This window comes from Lampris incognitus, chromosome 21 (genome assembly GCF_029633865.1).
Source record: "Lampris incognitus isolate fLamInc1 chromosome 21, fLamInc1.hap2, whole genome shotgun sequence".
Taxonomy (NCBI): domain Eukaryota; kingdom Metazoa; phylum Chordata; class Actinopteri; order Lampriformes; family Lampridae; genus Lampris; species Lampris incognitus.
In genome coordinates, this window is record NC_079231.1 from 12,591,365 (window position 1) to 12,613,548 (window position 22,184).

At 43.6% G+C, this 22,184-nt stretch overlaps 1 protein-coding gene across 3 annotated transcripts; it reads right to left on the minus strand.

Moving 5' to 3' along the window:
- Positions 1-610: 610 nt before the first annotated feature.
- Positions 611-22,062, minus strand: LOC130131565 (SLAIN motif-containing protein 1-like). 3 transcript variants are annotated; one of them, XM_056301303.1, is made up of 9 exons: positions 21,968-22,062; positions 15,289-15,425; positions 5,835-5,951; positions 5,597-5,683; positions 4,085-4,201; positions 3,481-3,669; positions 2,291-2,473; positions 1,522-1,735; positions 611-1,246 (listed from the first exon to the last, which is right to left on the minus strand). In XM_056301303.1, the coding sequence occupies exons 1-9, from the start codon at positions 21,994-21,996 to the stop codon at positions 1,171-1,173; spliced, it is 1,149 nt and encodes a 382-aa protein (XP_056157278.1). In that variant the 5' UTR covers positions 21,997-22,062; the 3' UTR covers positions 611-1,170. The 3 variants fall into 3 exon arrangements, with proteins under 3 accessions (XP_056157278.1, XP_056157277.1, XP_056157276.1); XM_056301302.1 differs by lacking the exon at positions 21,968-22,062 and adding an exon at positions 16,682-17,055 and having other exon boundaries at positions 2,333-2,473; XM_056301301.1 differs by lacking the exon at positions 21,968-22,062 and adding an exon at positions 16,682-17,055.
- Positions 22,063-22,184: the final 122 nt, after the last annotated feature.

Below are 22,184 nucleotides of genomic sequence, written 5' to 3' on the forward strand. Positions count from 1 at the left end.
CACATGTACTTCAGTTTGTCCATCCTGCGGGCTGGGAAGCCTCTGTATGCTACTGTATTCAGATAACTTCAAAATAAGAAGGAGAGCTGACGTTCAAATGAATAGATTTAGGCCTTTCGTTTTATACTTTAAATGAAATTAAAAAATTAGTGGGGAGTCAATATATAAGATCAAGGCTAATGTAGTTGAATTATTCAGAGCACTGCGTCGGGGAATGCATTTCTAATAAGCAGCCAGGTCCTCAGATGGACCACATTACATACATTTTCTGCTAAGAATAACGACCTGCGGTCAGACGGGTTCTCTCTCCTGTCTGCTAAAAAAGGGTAATAAGCAGTATGTCTATATTATCTCGCGACAGTAACGCTGCAGTCCGTTAGTCCTGTCATTCCACTTGCTGCCGCTAGAGGCGCGGCCGTTAGCATACTTTTCAGATCTTTATTCAACAAAAGAACACGTGTTAGATGACGTTTGTTTTTACTGGTCAGTTGAATTGTTGACGATAGTGAAGAGGAATGTGAGTTTGTGTAATTGCACAACCCCTCAATGATTCTGGTCCTTTATTCTCAAGTGTTTAATGGAGGCTGACAAGAACCAAGTTATTCAATTCATTTATTCAGTAAAGCACAGTCAGAAAAATGTTCTGTGATGCAATGGCCATTTTAAAATAGTCCAACATATTAAACAAAAAGGTGCTACATTATTGTGAAATTCTCAGACCCAGAAGAACAAAGTGCAACAACATGAAAATTTGGCGCGTTAATATGCGCAGTTTAGTGGGTTTTCCGTTTCAAGAATAAACTTGTTAACACAAGATTTTCTCAATTTGGTCAAGGTGTTTTTAAAATCTTACATTGCATTAATATAGGTTGAGTACATTAAATAGTAAACTATTGACAGTTAAAAATACTGTCAGATATTTCCCTGTAGAAGTCAGACCAAATGTGCTTCGTCTACAGGGAGGGAGTCAGGATTAGCAGCATGGACGGTGCGCCGACCCGCAGGAAACACCAAGTACAAAACAAATACACCCCAAAAATGGTGAAAAAAAAAGAAGAGTCAGCCCTCTATAGCAGGTTAGTGTTAAACCACAGTCTGAATTTTAAAACTGAAGGTGTCTTCGGTGTGTCCCCCAGCCAGCAGGGTCAATCATCTACACAGCCGCGTCCATCAGTAGCAGCCGTTTTTCCAGTCTGTGTCTCGAAGGGCACTGAGGGTGGACATGCTCTTTGGAGGAGTCAATAAGCTAGGCAAAAGGAGGACAGCGACATGAAAGACTGCACAGTCTTGGTAGTTACTAACGTTAAAATGGATTAGATTCATGATCATGTACTGCTTTAATCATAATACTTTTCAAGAGTTGCCCTGCCCACCCCTTGGGTTGTACTTGGAATATTGAGGACTAGACCACTCCCTCAGTTATGGATAAAGGTATAAACAGTGAGTCATTTACAAATGTTTAGTTTGGTGTGACTTTTAAAACTCTAGTGCAAATCATTGGAGCACATGTTGCTGGCTTACCTGTGCACCGGTTGTGCAATCTTGCTGCGAGGAGGAGTGGTTTTGTTGAGCAGGGGGATCCCACTGTTACTGCTGGTTGTTCTGAGGTGATTGATAGATGTCGGCATGGACACAGAGCCTTTGATGGTGGGGCTGACGTAGGCGGTGGCTTTCAGTGGTTGTCGTGACGATGAGGCGAAGTTTCCCACACTCTGCACCCGGCCTGGTGAGGGGACTGGAAGATGGTTTAGGTCAGCTGTGGCTAACCATGTGTATGCAGGTTTTCCTTCTAACCCGACTCCACTGATACATTCTTCCTCTTTGGTTGAAGGATAGCTAATCAGTGGAGTCACCTGGTGTGGAGTCTGGTTGGAATGAAAACCTGCATACTTATGGAGCTGTTAAGGCAGTTTTTTAACTAGATTGTAGGAGGGAGTAGAGGTGACAAAGGACAGGATTGAGTATATTTCAGGGTGGACATGTGTAACCCTAAGAAAGTTGAATCAGTTCATCTGGACACAACGTTTATTGAGAAATGTTGCATAATGACAGGTTTCATATGTTTGCAATCAAAGCACTCTTAACCCCCTCGGTTCAAGGATGTGCACGGATAAGTAGACTCGGACGATATGTACATGTAGTAGTATAGCGCCAAGGGCTATTTGCTAATACCTAGTATATATGCTAATACATATGTTAATACGACGTACATACTAATATTAGCCCTTGGCACTACGGGGGTTCCCGGTCTGCCCCTCGAAAGAGTGGTGAACTGATTCAACATTCTTACCTGGATTACTGAGCATGCGTATAAAGGCAACCAAGGTCTCACTGAAGGACTGAAGACAAGCCAGTCCACTGGAGGAGTCAAAGCTCTGACTGTTTCGAAGCAAAGATGGAGAAGCAGAGTGACCAGTTGGGATGGGAACACTGGGAGCCCTCACCAGGTTAGGCATGCTCCTCCGTAGTTTATCTGAGAAAAAAAAGGTTTAACCATGAAAACACAGACACCTGAGTAAACCTATCTACTCTCTCATTGTAGTCCTTAAAGATCCCACGGCACTTATCAAAGTCAGTTTGCACCCACCTGGGTGATGATTATGTGGCCAGATGGAGAGAGCCAGGTTTGAACTTGCTGGGGGACCCCCTACTCTTTGCAATACATGCCATGGATCTTTAATGTCTCATCAAAATGGCAACTCCCTGTTATGTAGGTTATCCGCTCACCGGACAGAAGAGGCTTTACACTTCATCTGACTATCCCTCTTCTTCATTCCTAGCTGTCTCCCTCACTATTTCTACAGTGGTTGCCCAGCCATCGGACAACTCTTCAGTGCCTGTCTTAACTCCATACAACAGTCTTCCACCATTTGATGCTTGGCTCTGCCTTCACCCTCTTCTTAGTCATGGTAAAGAGCACCATCCGATCCTGTACATCAACACCTGTATTTCCTGAAGCGCGCCCATCTATCCCCCAACTTCTGCAGCGGGTCGTCAAGGTGGCCCAGCCATAAAAGACATTTATTACAAAGGGTGCCTTCAAAGAGGTCTCATCAGCAGAGATCCCTACCTGGCTCAAAAACAGCTTCTTTCCCCAAGCTGTTAGTCCTCAAGAAACCCCTATCCTGCAGATTTTCATTGTAGCCCTGCTTGTACTTACTCTACCAATCATCTCGCAGCACTTAATTATGCAAGGTGTACAACATCTGACAAAATTCATTGCTGATTGGTTGAATAACTACAAACCGGTACCTATTCAGGGTTGCAAAGAAAATATGCAGGATAGGGGTTCCTTGAGGACTGGGTTGAGAAACACTGTCTTATCCTATGTTTGGCGAAGCTCTTATTTCATTTTTAATGACAATAAATTGAAATCTTCTGTTTGCCACAATCCTGACCTCTCCTTCTATTCTGTCTATCATCTACTCAGTTGAAATGGAACAAAAGGTAATTTTCCCCAATATACTAAGTGTCCCTGACCTGATGTGGGTCTGTCCAACGGCTGCGAGGCGAAGCCTCCAGAAGAGTACGGAGGGGTGGAGAAGGTGAGACGTGGCTGCAGGAGGCCTTCGTCCAGGGCAGGGCTTAGCGGGTTCAGCTGGAAGGTGTAGCTGTGGCTTCGGCGGTTGGCCAGGATTGATGAGGTGCCGGCATAGTCCTGCCTCAGACCTGCAGGTGGAGACATGAGAATCAGCGCAAAAGATGCACAAACACAAATATATAGAAACAAACGTCACCTCCTTGGTTAATGAAGCCGAAGTAGCGATGAGGTCTTGTGTTAAGAGGGAGGGGACGGACAAGTTTAGAAGGAAACCACAGGAAGTCAAGAAACTGGACTTATTATTCATCAAAATGTTTTTTGGAGACAACATACTGTGCTGCAATGCATCACAGCCTTATTGATGCTTTCCATTTTACAGCAGTAAAAAACATCTAATGGCTCCAACAGGCCAGGAACTAGAAATTAATCATTTAGTCCAAAATGTATAAAAATTATGACAGATGCCAGAATGGGAAGTGATTTCTTCAAACCATTTATGTATCTACCAACAGATAAAAAAAAAAGTTCCACATTATTCCTTACTTTCCTCCTGCATACGGGCCATGACCTGTACGTCGGTGAGGTCTTGAAGTTTGTACCCGAGGGCGATGGAGTCGCCGTCCATCGACGACTGGACGACGGAGCGCAGCACAAGACGACCTTCAAACCAGAATATTTAGTCATGTGAAAACCAAGATGTGAATCCATCAATGCAGTGCTTCTACACAATGTACTGTCATGGCATCTAAGAGAAGAGGGTCTTCAAGACAAAACACAAATGCTGGCTACATCATCCTACAACCTCCCTCACTAAATATCAACTGGACACATGTACATATGTAAAAGTCTTCTCCCTCCATAGAGATCAGCTGCTTGAATTGACCTTTCACAAAGTACTGCCCCAGAACAGTGCTTGTCCAATCCTACCTTGGCAACGGTCAGTCAAGCTTTCAAACACAGCAAAATGCTGAAACGGTGTGCCTATGGGATCTGCAAATCGGATACTAGATATCTGAAAAGTTTGGAGGGGGTGTAATTTTCTTTCCCTTCCCGAAACCCAATGTCGGCAATAGATTTCGTAGTATAGCAGACCCCACGGCCAGCTTATCCATCCAAAATCAACAAAAATACCTGTTTGCTCCAAGCTAAGCTTGCTACTAGCTATTATTGATAGCTAATACAGCTAACGTATTATTACTGTTACTTTTACCCACACAATGCGCTGATTTCTTCCTTCATGTTTTGGTGTATTCTGGCTACTTCCTGGATAGTTCTGAAATGCTTGACGGGCATAGCAACAGTAACTAAGGGGGGCGGGACTTTGCGAAAGGTCAATTGTTTCACAATACAAGAGAAAAGTAAAAACTGGCTAGAATAGTCACTGTTGTGCATTTTGAGCAACCCGATTGGTTCCAGGATGGCATACAGAGTTGCCGCACATTTCTATACATCTTTAAAATCTGCAATCTGATTGACACTGTAAGGCCCTTTCATATGTAAACTGACTGCATTTATATACGATGTATGCCTCACATTCACCCACTAATGGTGGAGGATGCCATGCAAGGCACCAACCTGCCCATCAGGAGCAGTTCAGTGTTTTGCTCAAAGACACTGATACGCTCTCTGGAAGAGCCGGGGATTGAACCAGGAACCTTCTGATTACTAGACGACCCGCTCTACCTCCTGATCCATGACGCCCCTATAGCCATGCTGCTATAGGGGAAAACAAGACTTTACCGCCAAATTATTATTTATGAAGCCACCTGATGAAGTGCTGGTTGGAAGTCCATTAAGTGTGAGATAATGGAATAAGAAAACCCTATGATTTATGTACCATAATGCAAATAATCCTCCGATAATGTGATCTTTCCATTTTCATTGTTGTGAATTAATATTATGAATGGATTTATTGGGGTGGGGGCATTGAAAGATTGAATAACTTGTATGTTAATTCATAATCATGCTGTATTTACTATGAAAATATTAAAGAATCCCTGACCTCACATCTGTAGTTCGCTCTGCATTACAACACACACACATTGGGAAGCTTACTGTGGTCGGAGGGGGGAGGCACCTCCTTCCCGGCGGAACTCCGAGTTCTCTGAAGGAGCGGAGGGATTGGAGAGGAGAGGGATGAGGCTGGAAAAGGGATAAAGAGATGGATGGAAATAGTATAAATAAGGACTATAAAGGACAATAGAGAAAAACAAAGCCCTTTTCAATCCGGGTGGTAGGCATGTTATATAACACACACATGCATAACTAGCGGACAAGATGTGTGCTTGTTTACCCAGTCTTCCCGGCAGCGGTGATGAAGGGGTGGAGCAGGACGACACGCCAACTACCCAACTACTGAGGGGGGGGGTGGAGGAGGAGGGGCTGGAAGTGGGCCGGTGCCACCTGGAGACTGGAGGGTAAACGGAGAAAGGGCATTTAGTTGACACAACTTGAGCAAATATTAACCATCACAAATTTTGAATTACCAGCGACCTGAAGGCCCTACTTAATGAAAAGAAAAACACGTTTAGGAAAGGGGACCGAGCAGAACTCAAGTGTGTACAAAAGGAACGAAACTGGAGGAAAAAGGCTAGGGATGTGTGGAGTGGGTTGAGAGAGCTCACTGGCTTCCAGGAGGAGGAGCAGAGGTGCTGCTAAGGGGAATTTAGAGCAGGCAAATGAGCTGAACAGGTTTGACTCATGCCCCTTCACCTCCAGCAGCCCCCACACTAGCTGCCCACTCACTCAGCTCCCAGGTCTGTCCCTTTCTGACACTCATTCTTCCCTGTCGACACCATCAGTGGAGGCCCCAGGTTTCATTCACCACCCCCCCGCCACATCCCCCACTCCCCAAGCTGGACTATATATCACAGCCAACCAGGTGAAGAAAGCGCTGGAGAGACTTCATCAGGTTAAAGCTGCTGGACCAGACACCATTAGCCCCCAGATGTTGAACGTGTGTGCAGACCACACAATGTGGAGTACTCCAGCACCTTTTCAACATCAGTCTGCACCTTAAGAGAGTTGCTGTGCTATGGAAAACATTTCTGGCATTTCCCAGCACCAGTGTATGGATAACCTATCACAAGAGGAAGTAATACAATATATTTTTGTATCAACATTTTGCCCCAGCCCTACTGGTAATCCTGGGCAACGCCTCCCACCCCCCCTACACAACATGTTAGCCAAGCTAGAGAGCACCTTTAGCAATAGACTCGTTTCACCCCGGTATTTTAAGGAGCAATACAGGAGGTCGTTCCTGCTGAGTGTGCTATCAGACTTTACAATTCATCTGGCTTTGCCAGGCCTGCTAACATTAAACTACTCATGAACTAACTGAACTTGCATTTATGGAAAAAAAAAAAAACACTTGAAACTTATTAGACTTATGTTCTTTGTATTTTAATGTAACTGGCTGCTATGATGTTTTTACTTCCCTCCAGGGACTAATAGTCATCTATCAAATAAAAACGATCTGTACTATGGTTCTACACAGTACTACAACCATTGCAATGACAATTTATAAAAGGGTAAAAGATGAAAACAGATGAATATATGAAAGTACTTAAATCTACCCAAAACGTGTATCATAATGGTGACCTGCCATTAATATTAGTGCAGTCTCATAATAAGTTATCTTTCTTTGAAAATGTCTTAACTTATTTTAGCTCAGGATATTTTAATTCAGTTATAGATTATAGCTTCCTGCCTCGGTGGGTTGCTGATAGAAGGCACAAGACAGCTATGTAAAGAAATAGAGAGGACTAGGTCTTGATGTGATGTACGAAAACCAAATCTAACCGGCTTCAGAAGAAAAACCAAGACAAGAGATCAGTACTGAATACTGACAGTCTCTCAGATGTGTACTGGGATCACTTCAGGGCCTTCCCAATGACAGCACAACATGTGGAATCTTTGCATTGACTTCATTCAGTTTGTCAAAGTCTTCAACGCTCACTGCGTACATGTGATTTTGACTAATCAAACATAAAACAGCCAAAAAAAAATCCTACCGACATGAAGGACCAGTAATAAAGGCTTCTATGTGGCTCTTAAGCTCAAAGAAGTCTTCACGACTGGAACAACACAAGTTAACACACATTTGGAGAGAGGTTAGCTGTGGGCAGCCGTTACCTCGGACTCTGTTCACAAGGACGCTGCGACCCTCACAAACCGTCCTATTCACAAAGACTGTCGATCGGCCGGCCACCGAGGACAAAGATACTTTCAGCAGAACAACAAACGCCCATTCACTGTCTGACACTGTTACTGTACCAGGCACACACACATACAAGCGAGCACAGGTGTCCTTGCATGCATGACAAGGTTCTGTTAATATTCACAGACATGGAAGACAGGTCTTAACTGCTGTTTATTCTGCCCTAACCTCTTCATTTATTCTACTGATTTCACTATTTTCTGTGCTTAGTTCACTTATCGCGAGAATCTCTAGTTTTCTTTCTCATACGACTCGTGGATAGTCGGCAGCCTCTCATTCCTACTCTGTTACTAGCATCGAGCTAAGCCTAAGCTTAGTTAGCGCTACTGTATTGGCAATCAAAGCAGCTTCATTAAAACGATGGTGTGTGGTGACTGTTCCGCAGTTACAGAAAGGTTGTCTCCACTATTAGAGAGACATGTTAGAGCAGCTTCTTTCAGCTAGGATTACATTAGATGTGACGGGCACTCCAGATAGCCCCAGGCCTGACGGCAGACCTGCTATTGTTAGCACTAGCTCAGCCTTGTCGGTAGAATTTGTCTCTATTTACCGGCGTGGGAAGACTTGCAAGAGCAAGCCCTACTGGTTGAGTGGCCTGGTCTGCAGTCACCTCTCCCGACTGCAAACCGGTTTTCACCCCTCATCTGCCCTGTTGGAAAGTCCTACCAACCAGCGTGCCTCTCCTGCTCCTGTCAACAGAGTAAAGCAATGCACGCTAGTGATAGGAGACTCCATTACCCGCAATATTAGATTAGCTTCACCAGTCTCTGACAGAGGATAATCTCAGGGTGCTGGCATCATGGAGGGAGAAACTGGGAATTCAGGCACACAGCACCTCTACTTTCAGCAACATTGTGGTTCATGTCGGCACCAATAATGCTAGGTTGAAGCAATCAGAAATCACAAAGCCAGCCTAGTCAGGACGCTTGAATCGGCCAGAAAGATGTGTCAGCATCAATTACTTGTCTCTTGTCCCTTACCTGTGAGGCAGGGATGGGCAACATGACCCAGAAAGGGCCAGTGTGGGTGCGGGTCTTTGTTCCAACCAAGCAATTACACAGCTGTTTCTATTAGTCAACCAATAGTCTTTGCTAAGGACCTTGATTTGTAGACTCGGGTGTGTAACTGCTAGGTTGGAACGAAGACCTGCACCCACACCGACCCTTTCTGGTGCTTGTTGATACTTTTGGGTTCGCTCAGTTTGTTCAAGAGTCGACTCATTGCAGTGGTAACACCCTTGATGTGGTTTTATCTAAAGGGATAGCCATTTCTGATCTGAATGTCTTGCCAACCACATCTGCTGTGTCAGATCATTTTCTCATCAAATTTGAAGCATTATTAGCCTGTCTAGTTCATGTCAGCACAGATGTAATCGCCACTTGCCACATTGGTCCCTCCACTGTAGCTGCATTTGGCCAGCAGCTGCCTGAAGTCTTGGTTCCTTTCACTGTGGTAACTGACTCTTGAAAATTTCACTAGTCACTTAAATGTGGCCCTCTCTAGTCTCCTTGATTCAGTTGCACCTCTCACTACCAGAGCTAGGTGACTAAAGAGGCCTACACCCCAGTTTAATAACGAGACAACCTGCTGTTAAGTGGGCCTGCAGGAGACTGGAATGTAAATGGCAAGTTTTCCATCTGCATGAGTGTTTAGTGAAATACAAACGGGTTTTATTTGCTGAGAAAACAGTCTATCGTCTCACTTAATCAATATTAATAAACATAACCCCAGATTTCTCTTTGACACTGTAGCTAAACTTACTAAAAAGCAGCCATCTATTAGCTGCTCACCATTCAGTCCATGAGGCTCTAGACTTTTTCTACAATAAAGTTGATGAGATCATAAACAAAATTAGTTCAACTCCTGCAGATTCATATCTATACAATGAGTCACTGATAGACTGTTATTACAGCTTTGGAGACCATCTCTCTTGATACCCCCCCCCCCTGCTTTTTCACTCCAATTGTATCCGGCCAATTACCCCACTCTCTTGAGCCATCCCATTCGCTGCTCTACCCCCTCTGCCGATCTGCGGACTACCACGTCTTCTCTGGTACTTGTGGAGTAGCCAGCCGATTCTTTTCACCTGACAGTGAGGAATTTCACCAGTAGGACGTAGTAGTGCATGGAAGGAACACGCTATCCCCCCAGGTGCTTCAACTGACCAGAGGAGGCGCTAGTGCAGCGACCAGGACACATACCCACAGCCAATTGTGTCTGCAGGGACACCCGACCAAGCCGAAGGTAACATGGGAATTTGAACCGCCGATCCCCATGTTGGTAGGCAACAGACTAGACTGCCACGCCACCTGTCTTGATACTTTGACTAAGATCATTTCAGCTTCTAAACCAACTACTTGCCTAGTTGAGTGATGAAATGTATGTCAGTAAACATATCCAGATGAAGCGATTCAACCTTCTTTGAACTACTTGCCTACTTGACCATTTACCAGCAATACTTTTTGAAGACCTCTGGCTTTTCCTGGAACCTACAAGGCCAGACATTGTTAATTTATCACTTACTAATGGCACTGTTCCCAGCAGTTTTAAGACAACTGTGGTTAAACCTTGATGCAGGGTCTCTTAATAACTATCAACCAGTCAGTCTCTAATCTTCTGTAATTTTCTGAAGTACTAGAGAGTTGTGTATCAACAACTTTCAATCCATTCTAAGGACAGGATGTTGTGTTACTATAATGCCCACTGAGGCAAATTTGTAATTTATGATAATGGGCTATACAAACAAAATTGTATTGACACCGAGTTGGGCTCATCTGCATTAAACAGCAGATACCCTGACGGTGTTGCTGCAGCAATGAAAGAGAGAATGAATCAAAAATGTACTGCAGCCCTAAGCCCATTATGATTCTCTCCCATTAAAACTGTGCAGGCGTGCTCTGTACTGCTGTCTGTTATTCACAGTTCAACCACCCAAAGATGTGAAGACCCCCCCCCCCCGCAGCCTCTCACGGGGAGTAGAAACCACGTATAGCACAGAAAAAAACCCCAAACAAATGAAGGGGGTGCCTTCCTTTCAAGTAGACAGTTTCCATGACAACAGTTCTGAGTTCCTGCATCTGACAGTAGAGGTGTAAAAACCCTGTGTCTTTACTACTAAACCATCAGATTGCACAGACTAGTTTCCCAAATCAGCTGGTTTAATACATGGATGGAGTAAAGACACGGTTAGGGTTTTTACACCTCTGTCTGACTAATATATTGAGATGCAGTGTGAGCATTAACCATTTACTACGTGGATTAAAAAACATTTTTTGAAAAATGGACCGGTCAATAACAACATTTATCATCTTGTATAGGGATGAAATTCAGATATTGTCATGTTGCGATACACAATTTGTTGTCTAAATTACTGCCATTAAAAAGCTTGTACTACTACTACTTTTGGCTGTTCCTGTTAGGGGTCGCCACAGCGGATCATCCGTTTCCATCTTTTCCTGTCCTCTGCATCTTCCTCTGTCACACCAGCCACCTGCATGTCCTCCCTCACCACATCCATAAACTTCCTCTTCCCTGGCAGCTCCATAGTCAGCATCCTTCTCCCAATATACCTAGCATCTCTCCTCCACACATGTCCAAACCCTCTCAATCTTGTCTCTCCCGCTTTGTCTCCAAACCATCCAACCTGAGCTGTCCATCTAATATACTCATTCCTAATCCTGTCCTTCATCACTCCCAATGAAAATCTTATCATCTGCCACCTCCACCTCCTGTCTTCTCATCAGTGCCACTGTCTCCAAACCATATAACATAGCTGGTCTCACAACCATCTTGTAAACCTTCCCTTTAACTCTTGCTGGTACCCTTGTCACAAATCACTCCTGACACTCTTCTCCACCCTCTTCACCTCACTTCTGCACTCCCCTGTTACTTTGGACAGTTGACCCCAAGTACTGATATTAACAATATATGGCCTAAATGAGGTGTGAAATATCTGAGGGAGTATTATTTGAAAACTAGTTTTGGTTTGATATCACACTTTACATTACCACACAGGTCAATGTGATGAACCACAGTTGGATTCTTTTAAACACGGTATTTTTACATATCGAACTAATATATATATAGACATACACGCACACATCCATACAGATTAACATGAGTGTTTCTTTTAACAAAAGTTATATATATATCTCTTTGTTAAAATATACACTATAAATTTAAATATACATTATATTTTAACTTTGCTAAAATATAAATACACACACACACACATTTTTGGTATATATCGTGTAACATATTCAGGTCTTCATGGTGATAATAATTTCCATATCATCCAGTGCTACAGTCACCACAGCAGGTGGTTTCTGTTCTGTCTGTCTGTGTCTGGTTGAAGGAGTTAACCAGCAAAATCTGCTGGTATGTTGAAAGTTGATGGAAAACCTGAATCCTCTCATGGCTGCAGGCGTCTGGTCTACATTAATTCACATTAAGTGCAAGCTTTGCCTTCTCCGACGCAATGAGCTGCTCGAGCTGATGCAACTTCTCAGGATTAAAATGAAGTCGGGGAAACGCCTCATGTGAGCAAAACGGAATCAACATGGTCCATGCTGGATTCAGGTACGACAACCAGGTCTGTTAAAATCCATCTCAATACAACAGCTAATGTTCCCACACGGTCCTCCACACTTCAGACATTTAATACAGTTCACAATGCCAACATGTCAGTGGCTAGTGTGCCTTCTATGTTTGATCTGATCTGTATTTTTCTTGAGTCTTCCTAGTCTTCCGTGTGCTCCTGTCAGGCATGTGGACATCAGCTGACCCTGACCCGGATATCTTAATATTGTCTTAACGCTGACAGTCCAGGTGGATTACCGTCTCTGAGCTCCATGTTGAGCCTATTACAGAGATGTGGTGAGAGTAAAGACGTCTGCAGACAGTACGGCTGGAAACTACCATGCCATTAATGATATATAGACCTGTATACTGACATGTAGACGGGCTCACATTCACATACATTGACACCAGATTTGTGAAAAATCTGAATAAACTCATCCACTGATCCAGACAAGTCTCCAAAAACTATCAGACAAACCACGGTGAAGTCTCGTGGCAGAGAGACGGAGAGAGAGATACTGAAAAACCCAAAAGTAGACTGTTATTTGACCCTAAACAGAGAATATAGACTGGCCGAGTACCTCCACTCTGTCAGAGATATGAAGCAGAGACGGATCCTGACAACATACAGGCTCAGTGACCACCAGCTGGCTATAGAAACAGGAAGACACAGACAAATATGGCTACCCAGAGAGGAGCGTATATGTGGTCACTGCTGGACAGGGGAGGTAGAAACAGAGATGCACCTCCTCCTCCACTGTGAGAAGTTCTCTTCAGTAAGAGACTTCCACTTTGGGGAAATAGCCAAAAAAACACCAAACTTCCTACTGTTAAGCCCAGAGGAGAACCTCGCCGTTCTCCAGGTGAAGGAACAGCAGGACTCACAACCACTGTGAGACCCCCAAGATACATGCTGCTGAGTCACTGCATTCTACTGTGTGGCATTTGTTGCACTGTACTGTATGGCAATAAAAAAAAATTTGACTGCTTCAGTAGGTAGAAATATGGAACTTGCTTATGTGATGACACCTATGTATTAATGTGTGATGCAATGTTTGAATCTTCTGCAAACTGCTTTAGCAACAACATATTTTTTGTTCATGCCAATAAAGCTATTTGATTTGGAATTACTGAGACAGAGATATGAGTGTGTGTTGAGGCTTCAACATGGTTTAAATAGCTGTTTCATTTAAAATGTTAATCCCAGACATGACCTGGCCTCCCTCCACCACCACGTCTCGACACTAATACAACTGTAAGCACAGACACGACCTGGCCTCCCCCACCACATCGCAACACTAACACCAATACAACTGTCAGTACAGACACGACCTGGCCTCCCCCTCCCCCACCACATCGCAACACTAACACCAATACAACTGTCAGCACAGACACGACTTGGCCTCCCTCTCCACCACCACATCTCAACACTAACACCAATACAACTGTCAGTACAGACACGACCTGGCCTCCCCCTCCCCCACCACATCGCAACACTAACACCAATACAACTGTCAGCACAGACACAACCTGACCTCCCTCTTCACCACCACATCTCAACACTAACACCAATGCAACTGTCAGCACAGACACGACTTGGCCTCCCTCTCCACCACCACATCTCAACACTAACACCAATACAACTGTCAGCACAGACACGACCTGGCCTCCCAACACTAACACCAATACAAATAAAGAAAAATAAGTAAAATGGAATTATGAAAAGAAAAATTCTGTGACTGTGATGTCAACAATATAACAGCTGCAGAGGTGAGAACTCAGCAGTATCCTCCACAGACCCAGACACACAACCACTTAGATAAATTCAACCACCTGGCATCACTAAGTGCCAACTGTAAAATCACGTCATATAGTCATGCATGCATGTCATATCGAGTTCATTTAGTGCATCAAGAGGTGGTAAATGGGAAAAATCAAAATAGTCAAAGTATGAGCATTACTGCAATTAAGCTGGCAAGTACAAGTATTACAGGGCTCAATAGTAGACACCAGTAGTACCAGCCGGTGCCATTTCATAATCATATGAAAGAAACCATTTGAGGGCTGAACGAGAACTTGAGTCTCTTGAATGAAATAAAGACGTCAGTAGCTCTGATCGACTCAGGGGAGAGAAAAGTCTGGACTTAGAGATTGTCCCTTTGGTAGAGGGGACAGAAAGTAGATCCTACCAGAGAAAAGTCTATTATCTTGGATACTGTTTTTTTTTTTTAATAAAGGAGAGTGCCTTAAGTACAAAACAGATACAAAGCCACATATCCGTATGAGACAAACAACTGATGGTACAGGTAGGAGAAGGAGACAACAGCAATATTAAACAGTAGTCAGTGATGCATATTAGCAGGAGAATCCCACACATCAGTAGGAAGTATCCTCTGCAATAGGGAGTATACTCTGCAGTAGGAAGTTTAGGAAGTATACTCTGCAGCACCATAAAGAACACATTCACATCACACTATAGGCTTATTGATAATTTAGTGGTTATGATTTGGAGCATCTGTTTGCCATTCCTTATCATTAACAACTGTTGTGATTTGGTTATTTGAGGATTATCTATCGTCCTAAACATGCCAGAGACAAGTACTATCAAAAAGGAGGCTTGTTTGCATTTAAATCTGCAGGATTGTAGCTTTAAGGGAGGTAAAGATATTGGACACTTTCTACCATTGATCCAATGGTCATCAACCCTGCTCCTGGAGAGCTACCCTCCTGCTGGTTTTCACTGCAACCCTAATTCAACACATCTGATTAAATTAATCAAGGTCTTGGTGGTAGGTAGTCAGTACAATCAGGTGTGTTTAGGGTTGGAGTGAAACCTGCCAGTATGGTAGCTCTCCAGGAGCAGGTTGGTGACCAGTCCCAAATCTACTTTTCTAAATTCAGTGCCATTGTGTCTTATGAAAGACCAATTCTGTCTTCATTATTTTGGTACCTTGGTCCAGTCGGAGAGACAGTGATCTCTGGACAGACTCCATCTCAGACTCTGAACCGTCCAGAACATGTCGGCACCACTGGAGAGAAGTGAGGGGACCGTCTTCATACAGTCTGGCCCTGGAGGACACATACAACCTGCAGAGACAGACAGCCGGTCAATACCAAGAGCAAGACAGACAATTATCCACCCATAAGAGTACATTACAGCACACTGACAATGGAAGGAAGAGGATAGGGTGAGGAAAAAGTACTGAATAAATCACAACACTGATTAAGATGGAACGAATTGGAGATAATTTTTCTTTTTAACTTGGAAAGGACAGATGAGTGAAGAACACTTTTTCAAATCTTTAAATTGTGTGCCACAATAAGATCAAAATCTCACCCCAATATAATAGCAGTAAGAGATGATACTGAATAATTGCTCAGTCCTGGTCATACATGCTACCTGGATAATCCACCCTCATGCCTTTGGTGCATGAATACGTTAAGAGGCTTCTGAAAATGCCCTGCAAATCACCAAACCTGGCAGAACCTCTCTTGTTCATGTGCCAGCGACAGACAGACAGACGAGAGAGGGGGGGGGGGGGGAGGACACACACACGGGAAGTGACTCCCCTTTAACTACACGAGATGATATTGAGATTTAAAAGGTGACAGGAGGAACGACTCCACTCGATTGTTTGGCAGCACATCTTCACCTCCATACTTGGTTTAATGTGACGGACTGAATTACAGATCCAACCTGTCCCTGAGGTGGGGGGGGGGGGGTCAGAAAAAATCAGCCCACTGAACAGCTCCGCACCAACAGAAATACACACAACCTGAATTCCTACACAGACACAGCCAACATGTCACCAGCCAACATGACGGAACTAAAGACGAGCAGTTGAATGGGCAGCAATACACACCTAGAGAGATGACTGATTCAGCATCTTATCATCTGCCAAATTTATTCATACAAACTCTGATGCTTATAATCACTCCGTTAATGAGAAATGACTGATCTTCAAACGTCCCCCCAGTTCAATTAGTTGTCAAATTTACTTTACCTTCCCTGCAAAGTAAAGCCGAATTATTGTAAACATAGCTCACAGCCAACCAGCAGCAGTCTCGTTTAGCGCAGGATTACTGACCCCAGAACGGGGTTTGGAGTCTCCGTAGGTTTGCATGAACACGTGCAGCAGCAGCGGCGTCCCGTGTCGGACGCCTCGTTACGCCGCAGGTGTAGTAATCAGTGGCTCGACCTGACCAGCTGTGCTGCTGGCGGAACTGCGACTACGTTAATCCAGATTTAGCGTCACACCACAACACATCGACGGGCCTACTCACTAACTTGTCACATAAGCAACAAATGGTTGAGAACTAAACGAACAAAACCAGACGCTCACCACGTTTCTTCGGACTCTTCTGCGGGAAAGAGAGAATCCAGATCCAGATCCTCCAGCTGGTCCAGAACCGTCGACTCCTCAAACTCTCCTTCTCTTTCAGTGTGGGGGTTAAAATACTCCGGCGGTTCGTCCGGGGTCGACTGACAGGTGGGGGTGGCTAGCGGCCCGGGCAGGTAATAATCGGCGGTGTGTGGGAGAAAAGCCCCAGCAGGTGGAGAGAGGAGGTGCGGTCTGCAGCCGTTGGTTCGACTCCTCAGTTGTTCATTCTGTCGCTCCAGTTTCCTGACGAGTTCCTGCAGCTTCTTCACCTCCAGCTCGGCGGTCTGGCTCTCCATCTCCGGCATCAACTGTCGCTTCAGCACCGCCGCCTCCATCCCGCACAAACACACAACTAACGCCGACGAAGGAGTTTCACGTCCACTCAACCCGACGCCGAAATGGCGACCTCCTCCTCCGCCACGAACCACGCCCACATCAAGCCGTGCCACACCCCCTAAGTGATGTCATCAAACCTAACGTAGCCTTGCCCAAATTTGAATAGCAGTTCCAACGCTTTTTCTTTTGAGAAAATGAACTGGGTTTCAAATAATCATCCTTACGACAGTCTGATTTCATCGGAAGGCTTTTCCAACTTCCACGTTTTACTCACGCATGATTACATCTATGATGGCACTGGGTCCATTTACTTCCATTCTTTTTCTTCTAAGGAAATCTGCGCCGAGTGCGGTTACGCATGTTTTTGGACGTCCCAGCTAGCGGGGGGCAGTAGTGCAACCATACGTTGCTTGCGAACCGCCGTGAAACACCACAGAAGAAACGATGAAGATGATGATGATGATGAACAACCGGGAGCAGCCGAAAGAACGTGCCTCTGCAAGCGTTACAACTTTGCTACGATGTCTCCCTCGTGTGGCCTACAGACGATAGTACACACTGCTGTCTCAAATATCCTCAAGCTCTGAACGGCGTATAATTTTAGTTATATAGCACTTTTCCAAAAAATGTTACAAAGTGCTTCACAAAAAAAAAAGACATTATGGGATTTGACAGGTAATATTTCAGCAATGGATAAACTGGGCCCCTTGGGATGGCCAACATGATCCAGAATGGGCCGGTATGGGTGCAAGTCTTTGTTCCAGCCAAGCGGTTACACACCAGATTTTTTTTTGCTGCGTTACTGGTAGGAAAATTTATTCTTCGGTATAAAAAAAAAGTCTGCCAAAAAAAAAACACCAAGGGGCTGAAAATGTGGACTTGATCAGATTTTCACCAAAATTGCTGTACATGTGGTGGGTGGGGGGGACGTCACAGAGTCAGAGTCATAAAAAAAGGCATTTGGTTCTTTCGAATATCTGAAAGTATTTAAAAAAAAATCTGTGACTGACTCTCTCTGACTCTGGGACGTCATATATCCATATGACGACACAGATCTCGCTCTCTGACTCTGCTGTCATATATCCATAGATCTGAATGAAATTAGATAACAATAATAATGATAATAATAATAAAAAATTGAAAGTGAAATACGCAAAATTAGGGGAGACATATCTACACTAAATGAGATTAAAAACGAGAAACCAGTCAAAGAAAAACGAAAAAGAGCACTAATCAGGAAACACAACATTAAACAGAAAGAGCTAATACTAACAGCCATTGAAAATTTGAAACAACTACAAGCAAAAGCCAAACGAGTGAAAAGGTTCGATAAGAGACAAAAGTTCTTCCACCAGAACAAAACTTACAAAGAAAACGCAAAGAAATTCTATAGAAAACTAGGAAAAAGGTCCGTTGCGGTCAAAGAACCCCTTTAAAATGATTTAGAGAACTTCTGGAGCAACATCTGGGAAAAACAAAAGAATTCCAAAAAAAAACCCCGCTGAATGGATTGGCCAAATAGAAACAGAGAACATCTAAACCAACCAACAAGAATGGCCACAAATAACCCTAGAAGAAACAAAAACAGCAATACAGAAGTCCAGTAACCGGAAAGCCCCTGGTAATGACGGGATAGCGAACTTCTGGATCAAGAACTCACCATCTTTACACCAAGATCTGACAAATGCCTACAATGGATGCATCAGCAACCCAGAAACCTGCCCTAAATGGCTCACAACTGGTACCACCTGTTGTATCCCTACTTTACTACTGAATTAAGCAGCTTATACAGAATTTAATCTCAATAACTTGGACGACACATCGAATTTGTGGTCTCTTGCTGGGCGCACTTTATTAGAGAACCCACTGACCTCTGGGTTAATGTGTAGACTGACCTGTCTCGTTTTCAGTTTCCCAACTCCACTGAATACTTCAGGGTACTGCTGCTGGAGTGTTTGCTTCATCTCTGTGACGGCAGCAATATCGGCACCTATTCTCAGGACGCCCAGTCGTATTGCGGTTTCTATTTCCCAGCAGTGGTTCACCTTTTCCCCTGATTACAATGAATTCTGCACATTCAGTTTTGCTACCTATTGACACATCACATGTAAATGCACCCTTGACAGTTAATGGCTCACTGGAACGATATCAGTACAATTTCCTCTCTGTCTTAGGGACATAGGAATGACACTTAATGCGTTCTGCTTTAAATTTTCCCCACACATTTTCTCCCATCACATTGCTTGTTGCGCCAGAGTCAATGAGCATTTTCATATTCACTCCCCCCACACAGAAGTTCAGTCTCTCTGACATGTGATTGTCATTAATGGCAAATGCAAAGTCCTCCTGTTCGTCAACATTATTCACGTTTTGTTTCACTTTCTCGCCTTTGGTGCGGCATACCTTTGCAAAGTGATCCTTACCCCCAACACTTGTGGCATGTCTGGCCGCGTGCGGGGCATTCTGGATCTCGGCCAATGTGATCAGAATTTCCACATCTACAGCACCTTCCGTCATTTCTATTGTCTCTGTTCAGTTTACCTTTTGTTCCGTGCTTTCCCTTTTTTCCTTTATGGTCAACTCTGTGTACAGTCTCTGGGGTAGCTCCGGTCGATGTGCACGACATGTTAGCCATTTACTCCTCGATGCTCTCACAACGAGCAGCTATGTCCAGTGTTACTGCTAGCGTCAGCCCACGACTCTCTTCTAACAGCTTCCTGCGCACATACTCCAATGTTCCCTAACTTAGAATAGCATCCCTTATCTGGTTATCAGAATCACCCCCATATCCACAGTCTCTCACAGCCTGTCTCAGGCGTGTAGCAAATTGCTGCACTGTCTCACCTGGGTTCTGGTGCATTTTTTGAAATGCGTGCCTTGCTAGCGCTGTGTTAACTTGGGGCACGAAGTATGCATTCAAAGCCCCCACCGCCTTCTTGTAGTGCGTTGCATCACCAGTGTCCGGTAAAGTTGAAAAAACGTCCTGAACGTCTGGTCCAGCCAGATGTAGTAATAGTGCACGTCTCCTTTGCTTTGTAGCTTCAGGTGAATCGTCAGCCAAGATGAGCCCTTTTCCGTCAGCAAAAAGCTCTAACGATGTTAGCCACCGCTTCCATCTGGAACCTAACGTGGCTGGCTCTGTGTAGCATGCGAATTTTGAATCCTGGATTTCTCTATACTAACTAGCTAAACTTGACTCTTTTAACTACCTAATGCATGTTAATCCTCGTCGCCAATGTTGTATCTCTACTTTACTAAAAAAACAACAACAAGGGGGTCCTACCCCTTGGCGTTTTTTTGGCTGAAATTTTTGACCTGCTCAGATTTTAACCAAATTTACTGTATATGTAGAGGGAGATGTCAAGGAGTCAGATTCACTAAAAAAAAAAAAAAAACTTCCAAAAAACAATAGAGGGGTACTACCTCTTGGTGTTTTTTTTGGCTGAAATTTTTGATGAGCTCAGATTTTCACCAAATTTGCTGTACATGTAGGGATAGACGTCGCGGAGTCAGATTCATTAGAAAAATTTTTTAAAAAAAAGTCTTCCAAATAATTTTTTTTGGCTGAAATTTTTGACGTGCTCAGATTTTCACCAAATTTGCTGTATATGTAGGGATAGACGTCATGGAATCAGATTCACTAAAAAAAAAATTTTTTTTTTTAAAATTTCTCCTAAAAAACAATAAGTACCCCCTTGGTGGTTTTTTTTTTGGCTGAAATTTTTGACCTGCCCGTCAGACGGGCGTTGCTAAACATCGGAACACAAAGAGCCATGGACATCAATAGCTCTGATAACAACTCCAAAGAGGATAAATATCTGAGTTTCATCACCACACAGTCAGACTAGCTTGGTCTAGTCAGAAAGGCACGAACTGATGAAGCCTCTTGGATGAGAAGCGAAACATCTTCACAGATATATACCAAGTCCAGTTGCACCTGATTCGGTTCTTTTGGATAACCATGACCTGGATGAATGAGAACATTCACAGACTTTCTGAATCGTAATTAAAATCTATTCATACATATTTTGTTATTCTTCTCTGAGTTGTCCTTTATGCAATGTGTTATTGTTATTTAGCTTCTTAGGTGTTTCTCGGCTTTTCATCGTGTTTGTTTCTTTCAAGAATTCTACTAGAAGAAAAATTGACAGGCTGCAGTCTCTTGTAATGTTTCTCAGCTCACTTTCTTTTGTAACTTCCATAATGATAGTAGAAAAGGTCACATCTTCTGAAGAAAGTGCTTGCTAAAAAATAAGCACGAGTGACAATAGTGTGCTTCATGAACACTGAATGAATCCTATAATAAGATGAACTTTTATCTATTCAGTTGTTTAGAGCAGCAGCAAGCAGGTCTAGATGATGCAACACGGCCTACAGAATAATAATTAAAAAAAACACTCAGTAAAAAGAGATGAGGGGTGCCCTGGAGGCTCACCTAGCAGAGCCCATACCACATAAGGCTGAGTCCTTACCGCGGCAGCCTGGGTTCGAACCCACCCCAGGCCCTTTGCTGTATGTCATCACCCCCCCCCCCCCGCCCTTCCTGTCTCTCTCTACTGTCACTGTTGAAGCTGAAAAAACAATGATAGAAAAAGATGAATAACAAATAATGTGGAATAAGTTCAAGAGGTATTTTTGATCACTTTAGAGAAAAATTGTGTAAACGTATTTTGATTGCACTAGAATCAAACATTGTCCAAAGTGATAAAGGAAAATTACATTATGGAGGATTCTGAAGCAGAATAAACTGTTTAGCATAAAATTTATTTCAGATGTATTGAAGGAACCTGGCATAAACCAGAGGAGCAATTTTCAGAGGAGACATTCTCAAAGTATTTCTTATAGTTTAAACTCTAAATTAACATTTGAATATACGTAATAAAATGTGTGTATCTATTTTGAACTACCTACTGTTTTGATGTAGATTTGTCAAAAAGCATCAGTTGTTTATTTATACTTTCAGCTGCTTCCGTAAGGGGTCGCTACAGCGGATCATCCATTTCCATTTCTTCCCGCCCTCTGCATCTTTCGCTGTCACACCAGTCACCTGCATGTCAATCAATCAATCAGACTTTATTTGTGTAGCACTTGTACTATACTATGTCCTCCCTCACCACATCCATAAACC